The sequence below is a fragment of the Melozone crissalis genome, unplaced genomic scaffold (assembly GCF_028551555.1).
Source record: "Melozone crissalis strain CALT ecotype California unplaced genomic scaffold, PUWL_Pcris_2 ptg000027l_1, whole genome shotgun sequence".
In the NCBI taxonomy this organism is placed as follows: Eukaryota; Metazoa; Chordata; class Aves; order Passeriformes; family Passerellidae; genus Melozone; species Melozone crissalis.
This window is the reverse complement of record NW_026535805.1, coordinates 5,502,512-5,525,258: the sequence shown is the minus strand read 5'-3', so window position 1 is coordinate 5,525,258 and position 22,747 is coordinate 5,502,512. Positions and strand designations below refer to the sequence as shown.

Sequence of the window (22,747 nt, the reverse complement as noted above, 5' to 3'; positions counted from 1 at the left end):
TCCGTGAGTTTTGTAAAAGTTCTCAGATACTGCAGCAGTGAACACAGTCTAAAACACAGACCAACTACAGACACGTGTGCCTTCAGGGCATGGGATAATCATTTCAGACAGGCCACAGCCTGTGATGATCTCTGGTGATCTCTTTTTGCTCAGCAGATACCTGAGCTATACTGAGGTCCACAGCACAGGACACTGCTTGGGGTGTCAGGATATTCACTTTAAAGGGCACCTGAGTTTAGTTTACAGTGAACCTGGAAATGTGAATCTCTTTGCACTGATACACAGCAGAAAGAAATCTGAAAAACAACCTGAATCATTTACAACCAAAGCAATAATATCCCACTGCTCCATTGATAACACTTGAGATACAAACCAACAGCAACAAAACTGCTAGCCAGAAGTTCCAGAGAGTAATTTAAAACAACCTTGCTGATCTTACATATTCAACACAGAGAAAAGCACACCAAAGCAACTGTAATGTATAAAATAGTTTATTACTATAATAAATAAAATTAAACTTCTTTTTTTACAAATATTATTTGTGCTTGTTTAAAAATGTTGACTAGGGATATCATTAATGGAGGTGGCTGCATTTGTATCTGAAACATTCCCAGACAGTGTGTATACATACATACATACACACACCGTCTATCTACTGGCAGCTGCTTTGCTGACCACAAAAATAGTATCTACTCATTCTCTGTTTCTAGTCATGCTTCATTGAACAAAGTGACAAATGCAAAGAAAAAGAACTGAGAGTATTTGGTGGATTTCTGAAAGGATAAAAACAAGTGAAGTACATTGAAAAGCGCCAAAGCAACTGCATTAACTGCATATCAATCAAGTGTCCATGCAGTGGTGGCTAAATATTGAAACGCAGACAGGTCTCCAACAGATGTACAAATATTGATTGTATGTAGGTACAGTAATATAACACATTCATTGGAAAACTTGGTATTTCTTTATATAGCAGTTCATCCTGATACAAGATTATTGAACTTCTTTCATCTACAGCTAAAATGATTCTTTTTCTATGTTAGTGGTCACAGATTTAGTGGGAAGAAGAAAGAAACCCGTGAGCCTTTCAGAACAGTTAGTGAAAACCCCAAACTGTTTTGTTAACATTAGGCATTTGGATCCAGTTACAGAGATGTTCTGGGATTACACATCAAATATGTTTACACAACACTCAACAATCAGCTTGAAACAAATTACAGTTGCAGGTAAATTCACATTAGCTTTGTTAATCTGTAAAAAAAGCCTCTAAAACACTTTTGCAATATGACAGGTTGGCTCCCTGATATACAAAAGTGTTTAGACAATATCTATGTCTCTTTGTTTTATGAGGGGAGAGGGCAATTGGAGTAATTGATTATCCTAATAAGAAGGCAATAAGTGGAGAAAGAAATGTGATTACCAGCAAGTGATTTCCATTAGATTTAGAAAGCTAATCAAAGTGCTTCATCTTTAGGCAACACTGTAAATACTACAGAACATTAAGAAGGAAGAAGAATGGAATCACAGTTTGAATTATATCACTTATGAAAGGGTCTTAAGGCTAAATGCTGGATATATCTTATTGCAAAAAAAGCTTTATTTTTATTTAATTGAATCAATGCTTCCCACAACAATGTGGTCAAAATGATGTCAGATTGGAGGATACAGTATCCTACTGTGCCTCACCTCAAATTTCTGGAGCTCCCCCTGCATGGGACTCTCTCTAAAAGGTTTGTCTTGATGTATCACAAGTGCAGCAAAAACACAGACTTTGTTATTGCCAATACACCCACAGGAGACTATGTGGAAATGAAAAATTCAGTAGAAGATGCTTTTTGCCGCGTAACACCAGGACAAGAAAGCAGAGCTGCAGCAACCATGTGTTATGCTGCCCATGAGAAGAAGGATAGGCTCAGCACCTTTGAGACAGCCCCTGGTACCAGAAAAAAAAAAATCCATCTATTCCACCATCTCTCCTGCAGGAAAAGCCATGATGAACACTACCAGGGCAGCTTGGCTTCAGAGATACTGTGAGCAACAAACACCAGCTTCTAAGCCTTATCCCCACCAACTGGACACAGCATTTTTCCTATTTCACAGGGATTTCTCTTTCCTGACTATCATGACCCTCACCAGATCTTCTCTTAGTCACACTATTTACCAGACTCACAGTATGAAGTTGAGGCCAGCTAGAAAAATCAAAAATCATGGCCTTAAAAGTTCAACAGTTAACAAACAAGACACTAACAGGACACTCAGTGGATGTCTGCTGGGAAGATTTAAGCTCCCTTCTTGACTGGAATCAATGAGGAATGTGCTTTTACGTAACAAATGCAATCCATAGACTTATCTATACACAGATATTATATATACGTGTGTGTATGTACACGCATCTGCACAAGCGTAACCATACACCTTGTTGTTTATATAGCAAAGACAAATTATGTCAATTTTTTCACAGATTGGTTAAGAGTGATTGAAAATATATCACCAGATAGTCACAGTAAGTATCTTGTTCAGTTCATTAAGGGAAGTGCTGTAGAACAGAGCATCGCCTCCGGAGCTGTTAAACAGGGTGTTCGCTGGGGCTCAGGGCAGAACTGTGGAAGAGATTTAAAGGAAGAATGGTGTTTTCACAAGTATACTTGTAATACCAGACAGAAGTAAATGTATCTGAACAAGGTAGGGGTGAGGGCTGGGGTTTGCTTTTTTAATCCTTTTTCATATGCTGCATATTTTTATTCTTTGTAACCATTTAAGCATGAACTTTCAGAAGTTCCCATTTGACCAAATCATAATACAGGCTCCTTCCCTCAACTACCTTCTTTTGGCTGAAATTTAATTACACCATCTAGTCAGAATGGAACACATCATCTCCTTTAGAATGATGCAGGTCGTTTAGCAGGTTGTTAAATGGTAGAAGCACTATGCCAGAACACAGTCAAAACTGAGGCTTTGGTTTTTGTTTGGGTTTTTTCTTTATACCATCTACAAGCATTTCCTTGTGAAGGGGCAGAGTCTTATTTTCAGAGATCCTTCAGTTCTAAGCTGGAAAATAATTAAGTGAAAAGGCTTAGCCAACACGTAGAGAGGAACAAGAGAAAAAGGAAAAGCTGACAAATAAAATCAAAGAACTAATAACAATTCTGATGGGTCCACATGCCATCCAGCCATAGGCATCTGTCTGAGTGTAAGGCTCAGTGGAGAAAGACAGATTTGTAACACAGGGGCTTTCAGCCACTCTTTAAAGGAAAAGTGCTGCATCAGCAGAGCCTGAGCACCGTAGCACAGGTTCAGATTAGCCTGGGGTTCAAAGGAGTGGGCATGGATTTGTTAATTTTTTAACCACTCAATAGTCCAGGGAATCCAAACTCCAAAACTCATCCTAGACTGTATTTTTTTTCAAATTCTCTTACAACAAATAGAGGTTGCTGAGGGATGATGTACTCTTCTACAACCAGTGTTAGTGCCGGACAGTTCATAATGGCCTAATCTCAGTTACAGCTGTACTGGTCTGACTGGCACTGACTCCTGTCAGGGCTCACCTGGAGCAGACACCCTGAAGTGTCATTGTAAGGAGCAAGCAGAGTTTCTCTGCCATTTCCTGACCATAGCAAAGGTAAATTTGGCCATAATCTTCAAAGACATTAGGTTTTAAGTAGAATTCAGGTGTATGTTACAATCTTTGAAGGCTTTACAAATAATAAATGTCTTTATAGGCCATTGTAAGAGCCTGAAAAAAGCCTTAGAAAAGGACTGGGTTCACCCAAACACTGTTATACAGGGTGGGGAGGAGTTTGGTATCATTCTGAGCATCAGGCTACACAAGGAGCATCCCCAGAAAATGGTGACTTGTCTGCCTGTGTTCACAGCCTGGGCAATTATTACAATTAGGGGTCTTCTGGGGCTGGTCCTGGTGGGATTCCAGGCTGGGCAATCAACAACAGCAGAATAACCTTTGACATATCCCTGAGGGCACACAAAAATATCACTGAGAAACAATTCAATTCAGTATCAGCAACAAAGGGCCGGTAACCTGCAACTGCACATTTACTTTTAGGTTTGCAGTGCAGTTCTGGAGATACTAGGCACATACTTGGGAGGTTGTAAACATTTCCTCCCTTGTCCACCTGGGATAAGCTCAGGTCCATGTTTATCCAGCTGCAGGTATATGGGTGACACTTTCACAAAGGACTTGCTAAGACCTTCAGCCTTTCAAAAACTTCATGAAGAGAAGTGTCGTGAATGTCATGCTGGTGAGGAATTTGCCTGGATCAGGAAACTGACTCCAAGGCAGTCTCTAAAAACTTGCTGGAAATCAGTTACAAATCCTTGTATATCAGTACACCTGGGGGTTGCTTAGGTAGTAATTACTGTCTAAGAAGACCAGAAAGAAAAAAAATCATGACAAAGTTTTTCACAGAAACTGTGGATGGATGAGTTTCTGTGGCAGCCATGCCATTGCTGTTGCAGGTACCTGCTGCCACTTAGAGTGATTAAAGCACCAAACACAAAGCGTGGCTTTGGTCAGAGAGTGCCTTCCTCAGCACTGCAGGTCTGCAGTGAGCAACTGGAAAAGACACCAGGTACCACTGGAAAAACCTAAACACGGAACCAGAAATAAGTTAAGGAAGTACCTTCTTGGTTTCAGAGCAACTCATCTCCCTGCTTGCATTTCCTTGTGGGAGGGAAGAAGGTAACCTACATATATGAACCTGGGAGTTGTTTCTCAGGAGTATTTAAATCCTTGGGTATGAATTCACAGTCTGTGGGCACCTCCATACCAAACCAAGGAGAAAGGCAATAAAAGCCAATCCTAAACCACCTGCCTCTGGACTAAGAAATGGTGGTGCTGGCTTGGAATAATTGTTATCTTTGAGAGCAAGGGCAGTTACTGCAGGAACAGGTAGAAACAACCACTCTTGACAGCAGGACCTGAGCTGGGAGCTTTGCAAGGCACAGCCTCACCACTGTGCCAGTCATCTGTGGACGTCCCAGCTCCCCAGGGATGTCTGGCACTGTTCTGCACTGCCTTGTGCAAGCATCAAGCCAGCAGAAATCATTAAAATTGATCGTGTTCCATGCTCTTCTGTACTTAACATGAACAAAAATCTTCCCCCCAAAAAATCCTGTGTTTCTTTGTAAATGACTTAGTACCAAGGAAAAAGAATGAGATTTAACACACACAGTGTTAAGACCTGTTGACATGAAAGATGAAAACCCCTTAAAGTGTGGTATGGCACCATGCTTCTGAGATCTAAGCTACTGTTACCCAGTGAACATATCAGATCAGTGGAGTGAATGTACTGTGAATATACACCTGTATCCCAAGGTGAGAACACAAGTCATGATACCATCTATGCTACCCTATATGAATAATGAAGAATAGTTTTGGTAAAGTGCTTCAATCTTCCTCTGAAAAAAGTTATGAAAATATAAGTTTTGGAAACATCTCCTTCTTTAAGAAGCAGATCTCTTTGTTTCCTTGCTACAATAGCACTTGCATACAGTAAGCACTGAATTTCTGCCTCTACTATCCATTTGCTTCCAAGCTAGATTAGATCAGGAACAACACATCTGGATGTAGAGGAAAATGCCACTGTCTGGCACTGTTAAAAATTCTGTGAAAGCCTTTGGCTTCAATGAACATTATCAAAACAGAAACTTCTGAATAATAATTTAACAAGAATTAAAAGAGCAGATTCATAGCAGAACAGGACATAAATGCCACAGTATATTTTCATTGGGAGGCAAATCTGCAGGACCTGTTAGTGATGTTTCGAATATGTTGTGCTGAGGGCTGCTCTCAGGTACACTTCACACCCAACCCTCCAGCAGCTGGAGTTGAAAGCAGAAGTATCAAATGTTGAAAGACATCTGAGACAGAAGAGAAGTTTTTTGAAAAAACATAAAAAGGTTTGAAAACACATATCTTTGATTCAGTGAATGATTGTGGAAGATCCCATTTATTAATAGATCTGAAATACTGTGGCTATTTTTGAAGATGTTGCCAAATGTAATTGTTTTAGCAGTATGTCAGTTTGAAATTAAAAAGCACAATTTTTTTTTCATCTTATTAGCCCTTCAATGACTACCCAAAAGAAACTCAAGCACACAATAAAAGACATGTCTCCTACTGCTCTTTGCATTATTACAGCTTTATGAAAATATACTGTGACATCCAACGTGTTGTAGAGGTGACTGAGACAGTGACAGCAGCAACAAAACAAAAAAACAAACAACCCACCAAACACTGAAAAGATAAGCACCCTGGCAAGTGCTTATTCATATAGGCATAACCCGAGCTAAGGACATAAGGCATGCTCCAAAAACCTCAGAGATCACCTGGGGCTCACGGGGATGGCTGCTGCTGTCAGAATTCTTATTCCAACATCCCGAGGGAGAGAAGGGGGCTGGGGGGGGGAATGAGGACAAAGGGAGGAAAGAAAAACTTTAGAAACTGTACCCTTGCTGTCAAAAAGGCTTCAAAGTCAGCTGCCATCTTGACATGAGGTTGCAATTCCTGTTACCATACCTTTTTAGACAGAGGGAACATGCTTAGTGAACGGATCCCTCATTTGTTTTCAAGAAAGATTAAATGTAAAGTGTTAGGGGGCTGTTTCTTTGTTTGTTGGTTTGTTTGTTTTTAAAAAGAAACACCTCAGCTAGCTCCAAACACGTCTTTTTCTGATTCTGGAGACTGGGGCCTCGATATTTCAAACAACTCCTGGGGTGACTGGGAGCTTCTTCTTGAGGTCAATATCCTAAGTATCTCAGCAAGCTGGTTTTCTATATTGGTCATTTTTGTGTTTAAAGCCTTGATGTCCTCTTTCAACTCATGCTTCACTTCTAGCATGGTGGCCTGAAGAGTCTGTTCTGGGATGGGATAAAAGGAATGCTTGACCTCGGTGAGGACCGGGCTGTGGTCCTGCGGGCTTCTCGTCTCCCCCGCGTTATCCAAGCGCAAGTCACTTTTTGTAATGCCACTGTCACAAGAGTCTGTCTTCTTCAGGGTAGCTTCTCCTGAAGCTTTAGTTCTCTCAGGTAAAGTCTCCATGGACTCTGCTTTAGAGACCTTGTTCCAGTCTTCGCCCTTCCCACAGGCCTCCTTGAACTTGGCCCAGCCTTTGCGCCGGGGGTACTCCCCCGAGGCCTTGCAGGCCGCGTGCTCCGCCGGCGGGGCCTGCAGCTTGGCCTGGTCGGAGGCCGCGGAGGTGGAGGCGGGCTGGTAGGACACGGGCGTCGCCGGGCTCTCCCGGACCGTCACCACGCTGGCCTTGACCACGGCACGAGCGGAGGACTGCTCCCCGACGGCATTGCCCTTCTCCACATCCAGCTCGTCCGGATCGCGGCCTCTCTCCGCCGCGAGCCGCGCTTCCTTCTGCTGCCTGAACCGCTGGAACAGCCGCCGCACCGGGTGGTCCGGGGGCAAGATCAGGGGCGCTTCGTTCTTCCTCTTCATCCTCTCCTCTTCTTCCCGCTTGACGTCGCTGATTTTCCGGAACACAATCTACAGGGGGAAAGAGATTTCACTCTGTGATTAACTGCACGCTTGTTAAGGGGGAAAAATTGGAGAAAGAATTGTTTGAAAGAATCTATTTTAACTGAGACTTGCACAACCTCTGCACATTTATAGCAACATTTTCAAATGTCTTACGTTCTGTGGAAGGTGGCTTATTTCATTATTTAAGAGCAGACACCATCTGTCTTATAATACCAAAAAGAAAAAAAACCAGAAGAAAAATACTTCTCCAGCTCTGACAGTCAGAGTAAGGCAGTGCCATTGTAAATATAATGATCCCAGGAAGATACTTGTTCTATTTTGTGTTAAAAAGTGACTTCTTGTATTTGTTTTCCTGACTATATGATTCAGTACCAAGTTTCTAATGTTACAGAGCCATTCCCATCAGTCTCATCTCAGAGCTCACTCACTGCAAATGATCTGATACTATTTCAGTGCAGCTTGGCCACTCGTGGTGCCAGTACAGCAGAGACTACTCTGGACTCTTCAACAGCAGTTTGCAAAGTGCTTCTTGCCCTCCCTTCCTCCCACATATCCTCTTAGAAGCAACACACAGTTTAAGGATGCAAAGCTTGAGTCAATCCCAAAGCCAGGGGCACAAGGACAGTGGGAGATGGGCTTGGCAAGACATGGGGTAGCTGCTCATGGCTTGATTACCTCAGAAGCTTGTAGAGCTTCATGCCTTAATTTATCTCTTTATTTCTATGCAAAAGAGAACATTTTGCACAAAGAAGCATTAATTTTCCATCTACCCTCCTAATTCTATCTTCCTGAGCCTCTAAGGCTAATTGATCTCTACAGGAGCAGCCCAAGGATCCCTCCCACAGGTTGAGATGCTGTGAGGCTTCTAATGAAAAAAGCCTCACATCATCTCAACCTGTAGCCAGGCAAGGTTTCTTCCTTGCATGTGATGGAAATACATTCCCTTCAAAAAGTCTGTGCATTTTACATCAGTATTGGTATTTTTCAGGCCAACCCAAAAACTCCACTCTGGCACTAATGAAGAACCAGTAAGTAGCCTAGTTTGAAAATGAGAGGTCCCCAAAGCTGAAGTTTGCAATACAGAAGGTAAAAGATGCAGCCCACAGCTTCTACTGAACATTGATATCTAATCCCTTTAGCTGCTTTGGGGAAAATCCACTTAAAGACCTTACACTTCAATGCAGAAATAACTTTGAGATTCAAATCATTATTAGGAAATGTGTAAATAAACCCATCCCTCTGTTGCAGACAAATTTAAATTAAACTAAAGTTAATAAGCACTTCTTCACTGGCACACACAAAATGAATGTTTCTCCAGACTCCAATGCTTCTTGACAGTTTTGTCATTGTGGAGCAGGGAAAAAACCATCTTAACAGTGCATCTTTGGAAGGAAGAAGTTGTCAGACTTGGCAGCATTTCCTAAATACAAAAGAATAAAATTAGCAGGAAGGATATTTTATTTCCAAGCTGTAATTAGGAAACTAAATATGAGATAAGAATAAGAAAACAGGGTACTTGACAGTCTTTTTTTTCTTCCCTCCAGGAAACTCACTTTGCAATGAGCTCAGTAGAAAGTGGACAAAGCAGTATAATCCTTAGAAGTGAAAGAATAGCACTCATAGGAATTCAATGCAATCCTGAAGGCCAATAGCTTCCCACACACTGGCAGTTTCCCACTTTACCTGAGGGATGATGAGTGCCAGCCCAGTGTTAGGGCAACTGTCCCTCATGCTCTGCTGGAGCCAAGTGATGCCAGGCAGGGTCCCAGGGGGTCACTCAGCAGCATCCTGAGGCTGGCTCTGGGGGGACAATGCCCCAGCAAACCAAGGCAGCTACCTGACCAAGCCAGGTCAATTTGTCCCTGCAAAACTCTGTGTCCCTAAGCCTTCCCTCTCCTGGGGTTTGTCTGTTAGGTGTGGATAACTACATCTGTGGCAGATGTAGCTAACAGGGCTCACTCTGTACATGAGCATGTTGTCTTGGTCTGACCTATGGATCGGGACTTGCCTTAAATGCTCAGAAGGGATGTGTGACTGACTGATGTAGTGGTCACACTCACAGGGATCATCAGGGAAGGCTTTTCAGACCCAGAGGCCAGGATGCTTTGCAGAGTCCATGTCTAGGCCAGACCCTGCTCCACACAACCCAATCAGCACTTGTCTGGAAAGTACTTGAGCATCTCTTGCTATTTAATGCCTGGCTTTTGCAACATAAATGGGTAAGTTATGTAACAGAAGCTGTCTCTGCTACAGCACCCTGCAGGAGAGACAGCAATGACCAAGTCTCAAGCAATCAATCCCACATTAACAGCCTGGCCCAGTCCATATTAGCCCCAGCCACTGCACCTCAAGCAGTTAATAGCATGACCTCTGTGGTGGAGGACACAATAAATTTACCAGCAAATGCAGAAAGGTGAGCACTGATGGACAAGCCGTTGGCAGCACTTACCCACCCACAGCCCCCACTGCTCTCCATGGCACTGCCTAGGTAAGCCCCCCTTTGGATGCCAGGCACACTTGGCCATGGAGGAGCTGCCATCAGCCTTCCCACCATGTGGTGGCCAGCCTGAGAGACCCAAACACACCTTCCCTGCTTTGCCTTCGGGAGATCCCACTGCAGCAGGAACAGGAGTGTGTGTAGAAGGAGATGTATAAACCTTGCCTTTGCCATGGGTACTGCCACCACATCCCTGATTTCCATTTTCCACAAGGCCTTACACCAGCTCCAAGGGAAGTGCACCAGGGCAGCAGCCACTGCATGAATGCAGAAATGCAGCCCTTGGGTCTCCCACCCTGCCTGACATCTTCTAGAGATGCACATTTATGTGGCAAGCTGTGCTCACACAGTGCAAGTCAAACATACACACATTTGCCAGGGGACATCCCTCCAACTCTTGGGCTGGCTCTTTTTACCTGACTCCTGAGACAGTGGAGAAAAACCTGTCAGACAGCAATTTCTCTTTGGGAAGCTCAGACAAAGCTGTCCCTTGTCTCCCTTTCTGCAAGTTCCCCAATGCTGAAGTTTCTCCAGACAACTCCATATTTGTGTTGTAAGCAAAAATATTACAGCTATGCAAAACTCTGCAGTAATTGAAAATGCATTCATAAACTCCACTTTGGATTTTTTTTCTGCCTTTTTTTAAAGATTAAATGCTCCTTATAAATAAAAATACACATAACTTTAAAGTTGACTTTTTTCTTATAAATGCTAAGGAAAATATCGTTTTCAAGTGGTTTATTTTCAGCAGCAGCCAACTTATTCAGACAATCTGGCTGGTATGCCAATGGATGTACACCTGCTCCCACAAGCAGTAAGAGTACAAAGGAAAAGAAAACAGATTTCATTTGTTATAAGGAAGAGAAGTCTGGACCTACTTTTTCATATGGAATTTGATAGGGCTACAAATATGACCTTACTCAAAGTTAAAACCCAAAATATTGTTGTAAAGATCCCAAGCTAGCTTTTAGAACCGTACCTCCTTAACCCTTTCTCCAAGCATTCATGTCTGTCTGGGAAGGTACAGAGCTTTATACCCTCAAAATCTCCTAGACTGTGTATCATACACTGCTCAAACACAGGGGACTTCACAAGTTATGCAGTTCTCCAGAACACTGCACTCTTCAAGACCTAAGCACACAGGTCCCACAGAAAAAACCTAGTGGGAGCATTTTAACAGTATGTCAAAACCCAAAAGATGGACCAAGAACCTGAATTGAGATGAAACAACATGAAATTTAAACACCAGGCCTAAAGCTGCATATTTCACACCTCCAATCTCAAGTCTCATTTCATAATTCTGCTTTTATTAAAAAGGTGCTGAATCTTGTACGTCCACAGGGAAGCTGCCCAAGCTGCAAGAAGTTGGAGTATTGTGGAGGTATCAGCCTAGATTTGCCAAAACCTTGAAAAATAGCCCTGTTAGGCACAGATTCTTGCAATTGTATGAACATTTAACCAAGACATGCAGTGATGATGGCTCTACAACAATTTCATTTTTTGGAAAATTCACTCAGAAACAAGTGGAGAAATGCACTGACACGTTCCTGGTGCACTCCTGCTCCTCTGTATCCCTACAGACCTATGACAGAATGCTCTCTGTGACCATAATCCTGCCTGTGCAGGAGTCCTGTCCAAGAAAGAAAGACAGAGTTGCACCAAGCACTTTTCCCTTTCCTCAGTATTATCTAGTTGTGAAGTCTTAAGTGACTTTGGGTAAAGTCATTTAAGTCTGCCTCTTTTGAATCATCACAGAATTTTCAAGTTGTATTTCCAGAATAAATGTTTTTACAAATTAAAGTCAACATATTAAAAAAATGAAGTAGACATAATTGAATACTTGGTTGTCAAATGTGGATTGCCCAGCAACTGTTACAAGTATTTTACTGTGCTCAGCACTGAAACCCAAGCATCGTTTAAATAACAGAGTGTGGACATTATTTGCAAATATGACTTTCATAATTTCTTTATGATAAGACCAGGAGAACAGATGGCATTGTGACCCCCAAGATTAAGGCAGGCCATAGGATTGCTCTGAAGGGGCATTCCCTGGAAGGAATCTTGTTACCACTAGATTGCATCTTTTAGAAAAACATCCAGTTTGATGGCAATAAGGAATCCATCATGACATCTAGATGAAACATTGCTTCACTTTTTGATTCAAGGCTAAGTTTCATTGAATAATAGAATTATAGAATCATAGAATGGTTTGGGTTGGAAGGGACCTTAAAAATTGTCTAGTTCCAACTTCTCTGCCATGGGCAGAGACAGCTTTCACTAGACCAGATTGCTCAGAGCTCCAGCCAACCTGGCCTTGAATGCTTCCAGGAATGGGGCATTCTCAGTTTCTCTGGCAACCCTCACAGTGAAGAATTTTTTCCTATTATCTAATCTAAACCTACTCTCTTTAGTTTGAATCCATGAGTTGAGTCCTGTCACTACAGGCTCTTTTAAGAAGTCCTTCTCCATCATTCTTGTAGATTCCCTTCAGGTACTAGCAGGCTACAATGAGGTTGCCCCAAATATTCTTTTCTCCAGGCTGAACTTTTCAGCCTCTTACTTCTCTCGGCCTTTCCTCATGGGAGAGGTGTTCTACTATGTTGTCCACTATCAGTAGCTGTTCTTGTCACGAACTGTTGGTTGTTCACAAACCCCACCAGAAGGGTGCTGCCTGCCAAGTCATGGCAAGCCCATGTTCTTTGCCTCTCCTCACATTGCCAGAAAGGCAATCAACAGAAGGGCAAGGCAGGAATGATGCATTAGCCACTAGATTTTGGACTTGCATGCCAACACTGCATGAGACAGACTTAAAGATCAGGGGATGCTACATTTAGACATATTGTGAATGTATTGAAAACCTTCCCCTGAAAATGCTGAAAGAGGCCTGCCTGCACCTGATATGAAAGGAACTTTTAGTCTTGTGCAAAAACATCCAAGGTTTTTTTCAACTTTGATTTGTAAGGACTGATCCAAGGCCCACAGGAATAGATAGAAGTAGGATTTAGAATAGATAGAAGTAGGATTTCATCATGTTTTGAATCAGACTGTCATCATGGAGTTACAATTATGAGGCTTCTAGCCCCAAAGCTGCTGCTATTATTAGCTCTGCCAGCTTCCCTTCTTTCCACCTCTATAGCATGCACAAATACTGCAAGATTTGGCAGGTCTTCCTCAGCATAGCAGCAAGTAGCATGGCATTTTTCTCTGGTGCTTAATAATTCTCTTTCATAGATACAGAAACATTCCCAGAGTCTGAAAGTGCCAAATATCATAAACAATTAAAAGCTGAAAATTTCTTCATACAGTGCTCACAGAAAATGAACTTAAGCGTGAGGAAAACAATCATGAAGAGGCATTCATTATTACACAGTCCATCCAGGATCTGCCAAGAACTGATGAAAATATCTTCAGGCTGATGTTAGTCCGATGAAAATTGGATCCAATCTTTCTTCCTTTTTTATTTTGTTTTTTTTTTAAGAAGCAAAAGGGGAGAGAAAATGGAAAGAGACAGAAGGCTCAACAATAAAAATGCTTTTAACACTGATGTCAAAGAAACCAAAGCTGCACGTGATCAACGTAGAGTGTGATGATGAGGAATCCCTACAGCAGTGTATTAGCAGGTATCAGGGCAAAAGAAGCCTGTGTCTTTTACAAGTTTATGGGATGGCTTGTCAGAAAGGAGGGAATCACTGGTCCTACCTTCTCATTAAATACAGGATCAAGAGAATGTGCAATAATGTTGCAGATGTCATTAAGTTCTCTCTAGCTTTACTGTCTATAACAGCAGAATTTCATTTCTGCTTGTGAAGAGGAACAAGTTTCTCTCCAGCTAAGGTCACATGCCTTCTGGGCACTCTCAAATATTTCTAGTTTTGATTAATTATCTGAAAATTCAAAGCAAACTAAGATTCAGGAGGTCCTGGCAGTGGGGCTGTACAGGGGTGCTGGTGTCAGCAAACCTCAGGGATCCCTGGGAGACACAAAGCCCAAGGACCAACATGTGGATGGGCACAGCCCCTTGTGCTGTGGGGTGTTATCACCCTGCCCTTCAGACAGAGCAGTACCCAGCTACTTTCCAAAAACCAGGCTTCTGCACACTTCACTAATAAACAAGTGCTCAGAAGAGATACAACTTCATTGTTTCATGAGCATCCAGGCTACCCAGATGAACAGAGCAAACAAGGCTTTCAGTCTCCACAGAACAACATCTGGGCTAAATGTTACTGTCAGGAGCATGATCAGCTTCAACAGTGCTGAAATTCTTCTCTGTGACAGCCTGCTTTGTAGCCTGATTACAAATTCTAGAAATATCAACTCAGATATTAGTGTTTAATCATGTCACTATTACTTATTTAGAAGTTCTACACAACTCAAGGCTCCACTTTTCTATGTCAAACTCCTCGTTCTAATTCAGGTTTACAGGCTGTGCTAGTGTTGAGTGAAAAGGGAAAAGCTTTTACAAAAATACTACTGAAAACAAGACAGAACTATGTCTAAAGCAATTAGTGGAAATAATAAAAAAACCCTGCCTGATCTGCAACAGACTCCCTAGCAGGTTTTGAGGCATTAAGAGATGTGTCTTCCCCACAACAGATTTCAAAACACTGTCAACAGTAAACTTAGACAACTGCACAACTAAAAACCACACAGGTCTGAATAGACACAATTACAGCACATTATAGCTCATTTAGCAACCTCCTTCACTAATGTAGAAAGGATGCAAGAGAAACAGGGAAAAAGAAGCCATTGAAATAGATATCTTGCTAAAGATCTACTAGAAATTCATTATTCTGAGATGAAAAGTAGCTGTCACAAGCAAATATTTAATGTGCAAACAAGAGCTTAGGGAAATAATGTCGGATCTGAGTGGTGGAATGTTATACCCCCTGAGAACTACTATGTCCATCAAAATGTGAAATGCTCTGCAGGACCTTCTTGTTTCTAGTTAATAAGGAAAAAAAGAATGTTTATGGGTTTTGACAGCCAACTGTCAGCAGTTTCTAGCAGCAACTCCTATAAAATATTATTTTCATGTTCGTTTGGGTGGGGGGGGGGTTGCATTGTTTTGGTTTTTTTAATCTTCTTTTTAGCACATGGGGTGCTTTTCTAGCTGTGGGCAGACATCAAACATGCTACCAATTCATGTAGTGTCATCTTTTATTCCAGATCAACATACTACCTGCATTCTTGGGCAGACAACACTGCGTCAAAAACTGCTTTAAGGAGAGCCCAAGGCACAGCAGGAACTCACCTCTCTGTCACCTAAATTACAACTATACAAAACATCATCTAATCTGTACAACGTGCTTTCTCAGGACTCGGAGTCTGTTTCTCCAAGCTCCCTGTGGCTTGCTGCCATTTACTAAGTGTTTTCTGGAAGAAACCAGGCAATTTGTGAGAGTCAAGGATTTGGGATTTTTTCCCCATCTCTAACTCAGACACAATTTCACTTGAGATCTGAAATGGATGCAGAGGTCGTAGAGCTGAGAAAAGCAATGATGTGTTGAGGGAATAGTTAAATTGTATAGTTTGCTTTCTGTGATTACATTTGGATACTAGCTTGCCATTAGGATAATTTCCTCTTAGCTAGTGTCTTCATTCCCTTGTTTTTCCTTCTGCTTTCACTTATCTGCTTTCTGTCATTAGGCTTACAGTGACTGACAGGTATTTTACTTTCCAAGAGAGGAATCAAATGCATTTTCAAATGTATTCAAATTAATCAGAGCTTACCAAGAGCTTACAAGTCATTCAGCTACCTTCGAATGCCCACTCACAAACCAATCCACACAAACACAATGAATGCTCTGTGCTCCCAATGTACAAGGGTTGCGCAGCTCTCAAAATTATAAATTGAGAATTACACTCAGATGAAAGTTGCCTGCATAAATTGCCTAAGATAACATGAACTCTCTTTTAATGTGTCTCTCTCTGAGCTGACAGGCCTGAAGTTCAGCTATAATATTGAAGAAACACAAACTAACCTGCAGCCCTGCAAAGAAAGAGAATAAATCTTCTACCCAAGTAGTTGGCCCAGTATGGCTGCAGTCATGCACAGCCAAGCACCCAGTGCCACCCAAGTGGTCTGTCCTTTCCCTGTCCAAAAGCCTGGATAACATTATGTGAGAAGGAAATAAACCACCTATAACTGAATGAGAATCAGGAACAGAAAAGGTGCATTGCTCACCAGTTCCCAAAGCAGCCATCAAACCCTCTCCGCCCTAACAGCCAGGAGCTTAAAACCTTGAAGGGAAGACAAGAACTGACTGTAGTGAGGTGTTTCAGACCTTTCCATTACAAGAGCTCCTCTAAACTCTCAGTTCCTAGAAACAATCTCTGCTGGTTTCCCACAGCCCAGTTGCAGCTGGTGATGGGAAGTGATGGCCCATCTCCCTTATCAGTTGCCAAAACTGATAGCTGTCTCCCATCCACTAAATCCATAGGTAAGCTAATTAAAATACCCAAGGACTGGCTGGTCCCTCCAAGTAACTTGACACAGAATCTTTTAGAGCTGAATTTCTTGATTTTGTTTCAGGTATTTTAGTTCTGTGAAAGCAGACAGTTATGTCCCATGCTGAATGTAGATTCCAATACTGGCAGAGGTAGATGATTTCTATCTATCTTGTCAGTATATTTCATTCACACTTCTCCAAGAGTTTTACAGCAATTTCTCAATCCTTCCAATATGACCAATGCCATTATTTTTTTTTACTAATGTGGCACCAATGCTTAGGGTTCTATTGGCCTTTCAGTTTATACACACACAGAGCAAAATGTCATTATTCAATGAGGTAAAATGGCCTTTCATGGGAAGACATCACAGGCCCAGCACATAGTGTCTCATGTCACATAGTGTCTCATAGACACTGACATAGTGTCTCATGTCAGCCACACAAGTATTTATCAGCAGTTTGAACTGTCACTTGTGCAAGACATCCTTTCTGATACAACTGGTGAGAATTCACCCTTACAAGTTTCAGATAAGAGATCCTCAATACAATTTGTCCGGTGATTTCAGACATGCTAAACTTTCATGAATTTCTCATGAAGAAAACGCCTGCTCTAGAAGAGGAAAACCAGGATAATTCAGCAGGAGAGCATTGTTTCTTCACAAGTAGACTGAACCCTAATTTTTAAAATATTTACTACAATCTGTATTCAAAGAATGACAAAGTTAGAATTGAATATTGAAAACCTCTACACACCTTCTACCAGGAGCAGTAGGAGCCACAAACTCCAGACTCGCTGAGTCCATCAAATGAGAATCTAAAAGGCAGCTTTCACTCAACCTTTGTTTGTACCACGCCTGTCCCTCTTATACAGACAGGGGCAGATACACAGTGGTTCATTCATCCCCAAATGCCTTTTCAATCATAATTCAGGCTGCATTTGCAACCAGTTTTGTTAAAAGACTTTGCTTAGAAAAAGTGTGTGCTTGCATCTGACTCTTGGGACACTATGGTCATGGTTTTGTCTACCTTCTTTTTCAATGAGTAGTTGGAAAGTAGCTGACAGTACCCATAGAAATTCCCTTGTCCCCTCTGCCAAAAGGATTTGAACACCCCTTTAGGGAGCACAGCTCTTGTCACCACATTATGGGGACAAAGCCTCAGTTCAAACTCCGATGTGCACAGAGATGCCATGAGGGAAGCTCTCCTTCCCCTCCCCTCCCTTGCCAGAGCTTTGCCCTGTGACAAGGTGACTGTGACGAGACTCCTGCCCACTGCAAGGGACACACAGGCCAGGGTGGCTGAGGTTACCCCAGGGAAAGCTTCTCCAAGCCTCCCCTGTGTTTCACTTTGGAAACACACACAACAGGACATCACCAGGAGGGTGGGACCCCCACATTCTAGCTCCTGCTTCAGCAAATGCCTCCACCACTGATTCAAAACAGAAAAATCTCAGCTGGGGAGACAATGACACCTAATCCCAGAATCCTTCCTGTACAGCAGTTTTACCATTCTCTTCCATCTTCTCAAATCAGTAAAAAAAATTAACTTTCTGAACCTGAAAACTATCCCAGTTTCATCGAATAGTGCCCTCCTTCTGCTCTGCAACTCTAACCCTTCATTTCCCCGAACGAAAATGTTTCATTTCATCTTACAGACAGCTTTTCATTTAAGCTTTCTCGTCTTCTCCTATTTTTCCACTTCACTGAGACAATGCAAAACATTTAATTTTCACTGGAGAGGCAGGCAGGCTTGAAGAGTTCAGCTTCAGTAGCTGAAGTGAGGAGAGCACAGAGTGTACACTGCCGTGGTTGGTGCTTTTAAGAGATCAATAAAATATTGATTGTTTAACTATCGTGCTTTGCCATCTCTACCTTCCATGTCCTAACGTCACACTGGGCTAAACTTGAATGCTTCAGGTGACATCTCCTTGCTTCCTCCTAAGGAGCATTGTAAAATCAGTTTTCTCCTTGATCCCCTGTCTGAGATAAGAGAGAGACGTGGCACAGAGCTCAGCCTTGAGCAAACTGCTTCTCTTCCACTGGTAGCACTGGGACATCAAGCCTTAACCTCTAAGCACCACTGAAATGTGATATATTCAAGTTTCAGAGAAGCCACCACCAATGCCATATCTCAGATTAGGAGTGCAGTGAGCTTTGTAATCTCAGTTTAACTCCTCCTCACACTGCATCACAGGCTCTTTAGTTCCCCATGTGCATTTATGGTTTATATTTACATAGCATAATCTTCTTATTTTTAAAAGAAGAGAGGCATCTTTCAAGGAGCTTGTCATATTATGTTTTGTTACCCATTTCTAGTCTAATCTTTCACATGAACTGATTCTTATCCCAAGTGTAGGAATGTAAAACACCACCACGCTGATCAGAAGTAAAGTCAGTGAGCAGCACGCTATACTCTCACTTCCCTGAAAACAGGAAGAACTACAGCCATGGAGAGGTTGGAGAAGCTGCTGGAAGTCAGGTGGGTTTCATGTTGCCACAGACCCATTCTGCTTTGTCACCACCACGTTGCAAAGCTCTGCTTGAGGAGAAGAAGGAAAGGTTTGCCACATCCCTCATACAACCTGGGGGACACAACCAAGGCCTCAGGCACGTGAGATCCAGTTGGGAACAGTTCCCAATGCAAAGCCTTACCTAAGAGTAGACATTTCAATGGTGCTGTAAAGTATTTCTGTTATGACAATGATTGTACTTGACTACAGTGTATAAATTTGTTTAATTGCTCAGAATTAAGCAAAGGCAAAAAATCCCTCTCTTCCTGTCTCCATGAGAGCTCTTCTCCCTTTTCTGTTTTCTCTTATGCCTTTGTAAGACATCCAGTCTGCAAGAATTACTAGTCCCAAAATTCACTTGAATTTGTCCTGGTGAAAAGATGTATGATCCTATACCAGAGGCATAGGCTGAGACATTAAAAATATTTATCAAGGGAAGGAAACTATTTCCTTAGCAACTGAAGAGTGCAGCAGACACTTCAGCAGTTAAGTAAGCAGATTCCACAGAGTATTTCAATACAGTGGAAACAGTAATTTCATGGAAAATGCTATTTTGAGATCCAAAAAAGACAGTGTTATCCAAAATAATGTTAGTCATGGATCTAAACTCCAGGAAAGACAACAGCAGATGTGGCCAATGCATCCCCCTGAATCTGAGTAAACAAGGCTTAGATCAATCTGTTATGTGTGCACACCTGACAAAGACACAGCTGAACAATCTAACAAAGAGCTCAGAGAAAATAAAAGTGTTTGCACAAACAGCAAACCCTGCTGAAGAATCTCTGCCTGACATTGTTTTCAACTAAGAGGTTACAATCCTCAAAAACACAGAGCAGTCATCATTATATAACCAGCACCAGCAACTGAAAGCTGGATTTTGGCAACAGCTTCATCATCCCACAGAAATGAAAAGTGCTCTTAATTTTTTACATAATGACTAATCATAATTCTAATCAAATGAACTGCTTTTAAGACCATCTCCCTTACTGCATAATAACCCCATTTCTCATGGGAACTCTTTCACCAGTTTGAATTTGCCACCTAACTTCTGTGTACCCACTTCCCTGTGCCATCACAGCTCACAAGCAGGTGGCCCCGAGCCATTGCTGTGTTGTTCTAATTGCAGATTATCCCAGGGCTGGGAAGGACTGGCAGATTTTAGAGGACTCAGAGGCTTGTCAAAGATACATCTCATCCTCCACCCCTGCTGTCCTCTCAAATGCTCCTGAACTCTCCCAACATGCATCTTCATCACCAGTCTGCCCACAGCATAGATTTATATCAGGCTTTATCTGGCTCTGTGCTACTGATCACACAGGGGCCTTGCTGCAGAGATTTTGGCACCAGATCCATAAAAAGAAGCTACAGTGCTTTCAGGCTTCCAGCAGGTTTTTCAAAAGTCAACAGGACAAAAGCATTTTTATCTTGAGATAAAACAGCACAATTCCTACAACTCCTGGCAGGGGGACTCCACATTGGCCCTGCTGAAGCAAGCCTATGGCACATGCACACACCTGGGTTAGTCTGCACAAAGTGCGCATGCTTTTAATTTATCCATTTCCCAACACTTGGAGCTACTATTATATACCAAGTAAAATCTGGAAAAACTTTAAAGATGTGGCTTCCAACCCTCCCTTCATGACTTTTATCTAATGCTGCACTTTCAAGCAAATACTTGACTGCAAAGGCACAGAAGGGGCAAAGAGATGGTGCACTCATTACACCAGCACACTGGCAAATCTGCTTCACATTCAGATGGAAACCATTTGGCTCAGAAGCATCATTGCATAGTAAATCAGCTGTAATTTCCATTATTCTCATTGTGCTACAGGGGCATCCAGCCCAAAACGCCTGTTTGGCTGAAGTGGGTGGAACCACCAGGCAACTGCTGGATCCAGCTTTTGTTCTTCAGTGACAGAAGGCTCTAGAAAATGCTGTCAAGGAGGGTATGGCAATGCTGGCAGAGACTATTTAATCTCCCTAAACTCCAAAACCTGCTCACTTACAACTTGGATCTGATGCCAGCTCTCAGGACAAGAGTCCTCCTGGCAGGATGCCAGTACTGGAGCATCTCTTGACGTGCTGCATGCTTTCATTATGTGGAAAAGCTGTCCTCCAGCTCAGTGGTGGGTAATGAGCTCCCCACTGTGCTCCTCGCCTGGGTGCCTGTCCCCATCCTCAGCAGAGCCCTCACAAGCACCAGCCCCACGAGCAGAGGGTGACACATCAACATGTGGTGTCCTTGCTGCAGGGCAATATGGAGAGGGGGAGGCAACAAGCTCAAGGGCTCTCACTGCCTCCAAGAAGTGTCTGAGAACAGTAAATACACCACCTACCTTTGCCTTCTCAAAGCCAGGTCTTGCACCAAAGGAGGTCAAGAATTAAAATGTTTGCCAACAGCCCTCTCTCTGCTCCCCAAAGCTCAGAAGCACAACAGACAGGGCACAAAAATATTTTCCCAGCACACAGAGTTGAACACACAAAGCCCCTCTCTCATGCACAGACAGTAGGGAGTGCTGAAGATCACCAGTTTCACCTGCAGCCCATTTATCTCTAACACTGTGCCAGGCCTGAGACTTCTTAGAAGAGTTGGGAAAAAGAAAAAAAAAGGAGTTTTGAAAAAGAAAATAATTAAAATAAATATATTTGACCTCTCAAATCCTAGAGGGCCCATGGGAAGATTTGTCAGCAATGTCCTATGCTGTTGAGCATGGGCAGTGGGAGGAGCAGGAGCTGTCTGCATGGCTGATGAGCAGGGTGGTGGGAGGTCTGCAGGCAGAGGTGCAGACCTCGGCAGCACATGAGCTCAGCTGAACAGGCATTCCTGTGCACACAGAGGCAGTAACTTCCCCAGCAGCCCCAAGCTATAAACTATGGTTCAGCCATGACGTTGGACTAAATGAAAACATCCTTTGAACAAGTGGTGCTCAGGAATCTTTTCAATTTTAGTGGCAAATTCACTTCCCCCCCCTCAAATAATCTATCTTACCCAGCTAGAAAAAGCCCAACCCAGCTGCTATTAGATATTTTTTTAACAGGAGAGTTTATGAGATCTGGATTTTGAAACAGATTTTGTCTTTAATATTCCTTTTACTTAGCATTTGCTGTTTCATACATTACTTCTTAGGAAATGGGGTTTATTAATAAAGAGGATTATTTCTAGAATATTAGTTTGCATTAAACCAGCTAAAATTCAAAGTGCTGCTCTTCAAAATCACCATCCTCAGAATACTATAAATTGAAAAGCTGTTGCTTCAGTAAGTCATGCAATTTTTAGCATTTATCTTAAACACGACTATGTATCATCACCTGTTCTGCAACCCAGCTACCCCCAGCACACTGTCTGGAACTGAGTTTCCTAAAAATAAGAGTCTCAAAACCTGCAGGTTTATCTTGCTTAGCTTTTTTTTTTTTTTTAATACACATTTTTAGCATCTGCATCCAACCTTCCAATCTTGCTCAGGTGCAGGAGTGATTAAAAGAAGATCCTTTAAACTTGTTATTAGAAGTTGTCCCCTGTGAGAGGCCCAGGTTTGCTGCTAAAGGATGCAGAGCTGCCTGTGAACAGCTGGCTGCCTGCTGCTGCTCTCATGTGCAGACCCAGAAGGACTCGGCAGAAGCACAGGATGCTGCTGCCATCACTCCCTGTTAGCTGAGTCAAATTACTTCACAGGACATGTTGAAACTAATCAGCACACAAACCTCATCTTTGCCCAACTCAAGAGAAGAGGATTCCCCAGAGAGAAGAAGTTTTTCTGTCTTGATAGATGTTTGGCATATCATATTGCATT

The 22,747-nt window shown here is 42.4% G+C and overlaps 1 protein-coding gene across 2 annotated transcripts in view; it reads right to left on the bottom strand.

Moving 5' to 3' along the window:
* Nucleotides 1–475: 475 nt before the first annotated feature.
* KCNH1 (potassium voltage-gated channel subfamily H member 1) overlaps nt 476–22,747 on the bottom strand; it is a 181,743-nt gene continuing 159,471 nt past the window's right edge. Inside the window, exons 11-12 of one of the 2 annotated variants that reach the window (XR_008483197.1) lie at nt 6,464–7,507; nt 476–2,597 (exon numbers count right to left, since the gene is read on the bottom strand). Coding sequence is in view for 1 of the 2 variants with exons in the window: in XM_054279666.1 (XP_054135641.1) it covers nt 6,659–7,507 (849 nt within the window). In the remaining variant the exon portion in view is untranslated. Of the gene's footprint in view, nt 2,598–2,869; nt 7,508–22,747 lie in introns of those variants that run through there. The other variant, XM_054279666.1, reaches the window with a different exon arrangement.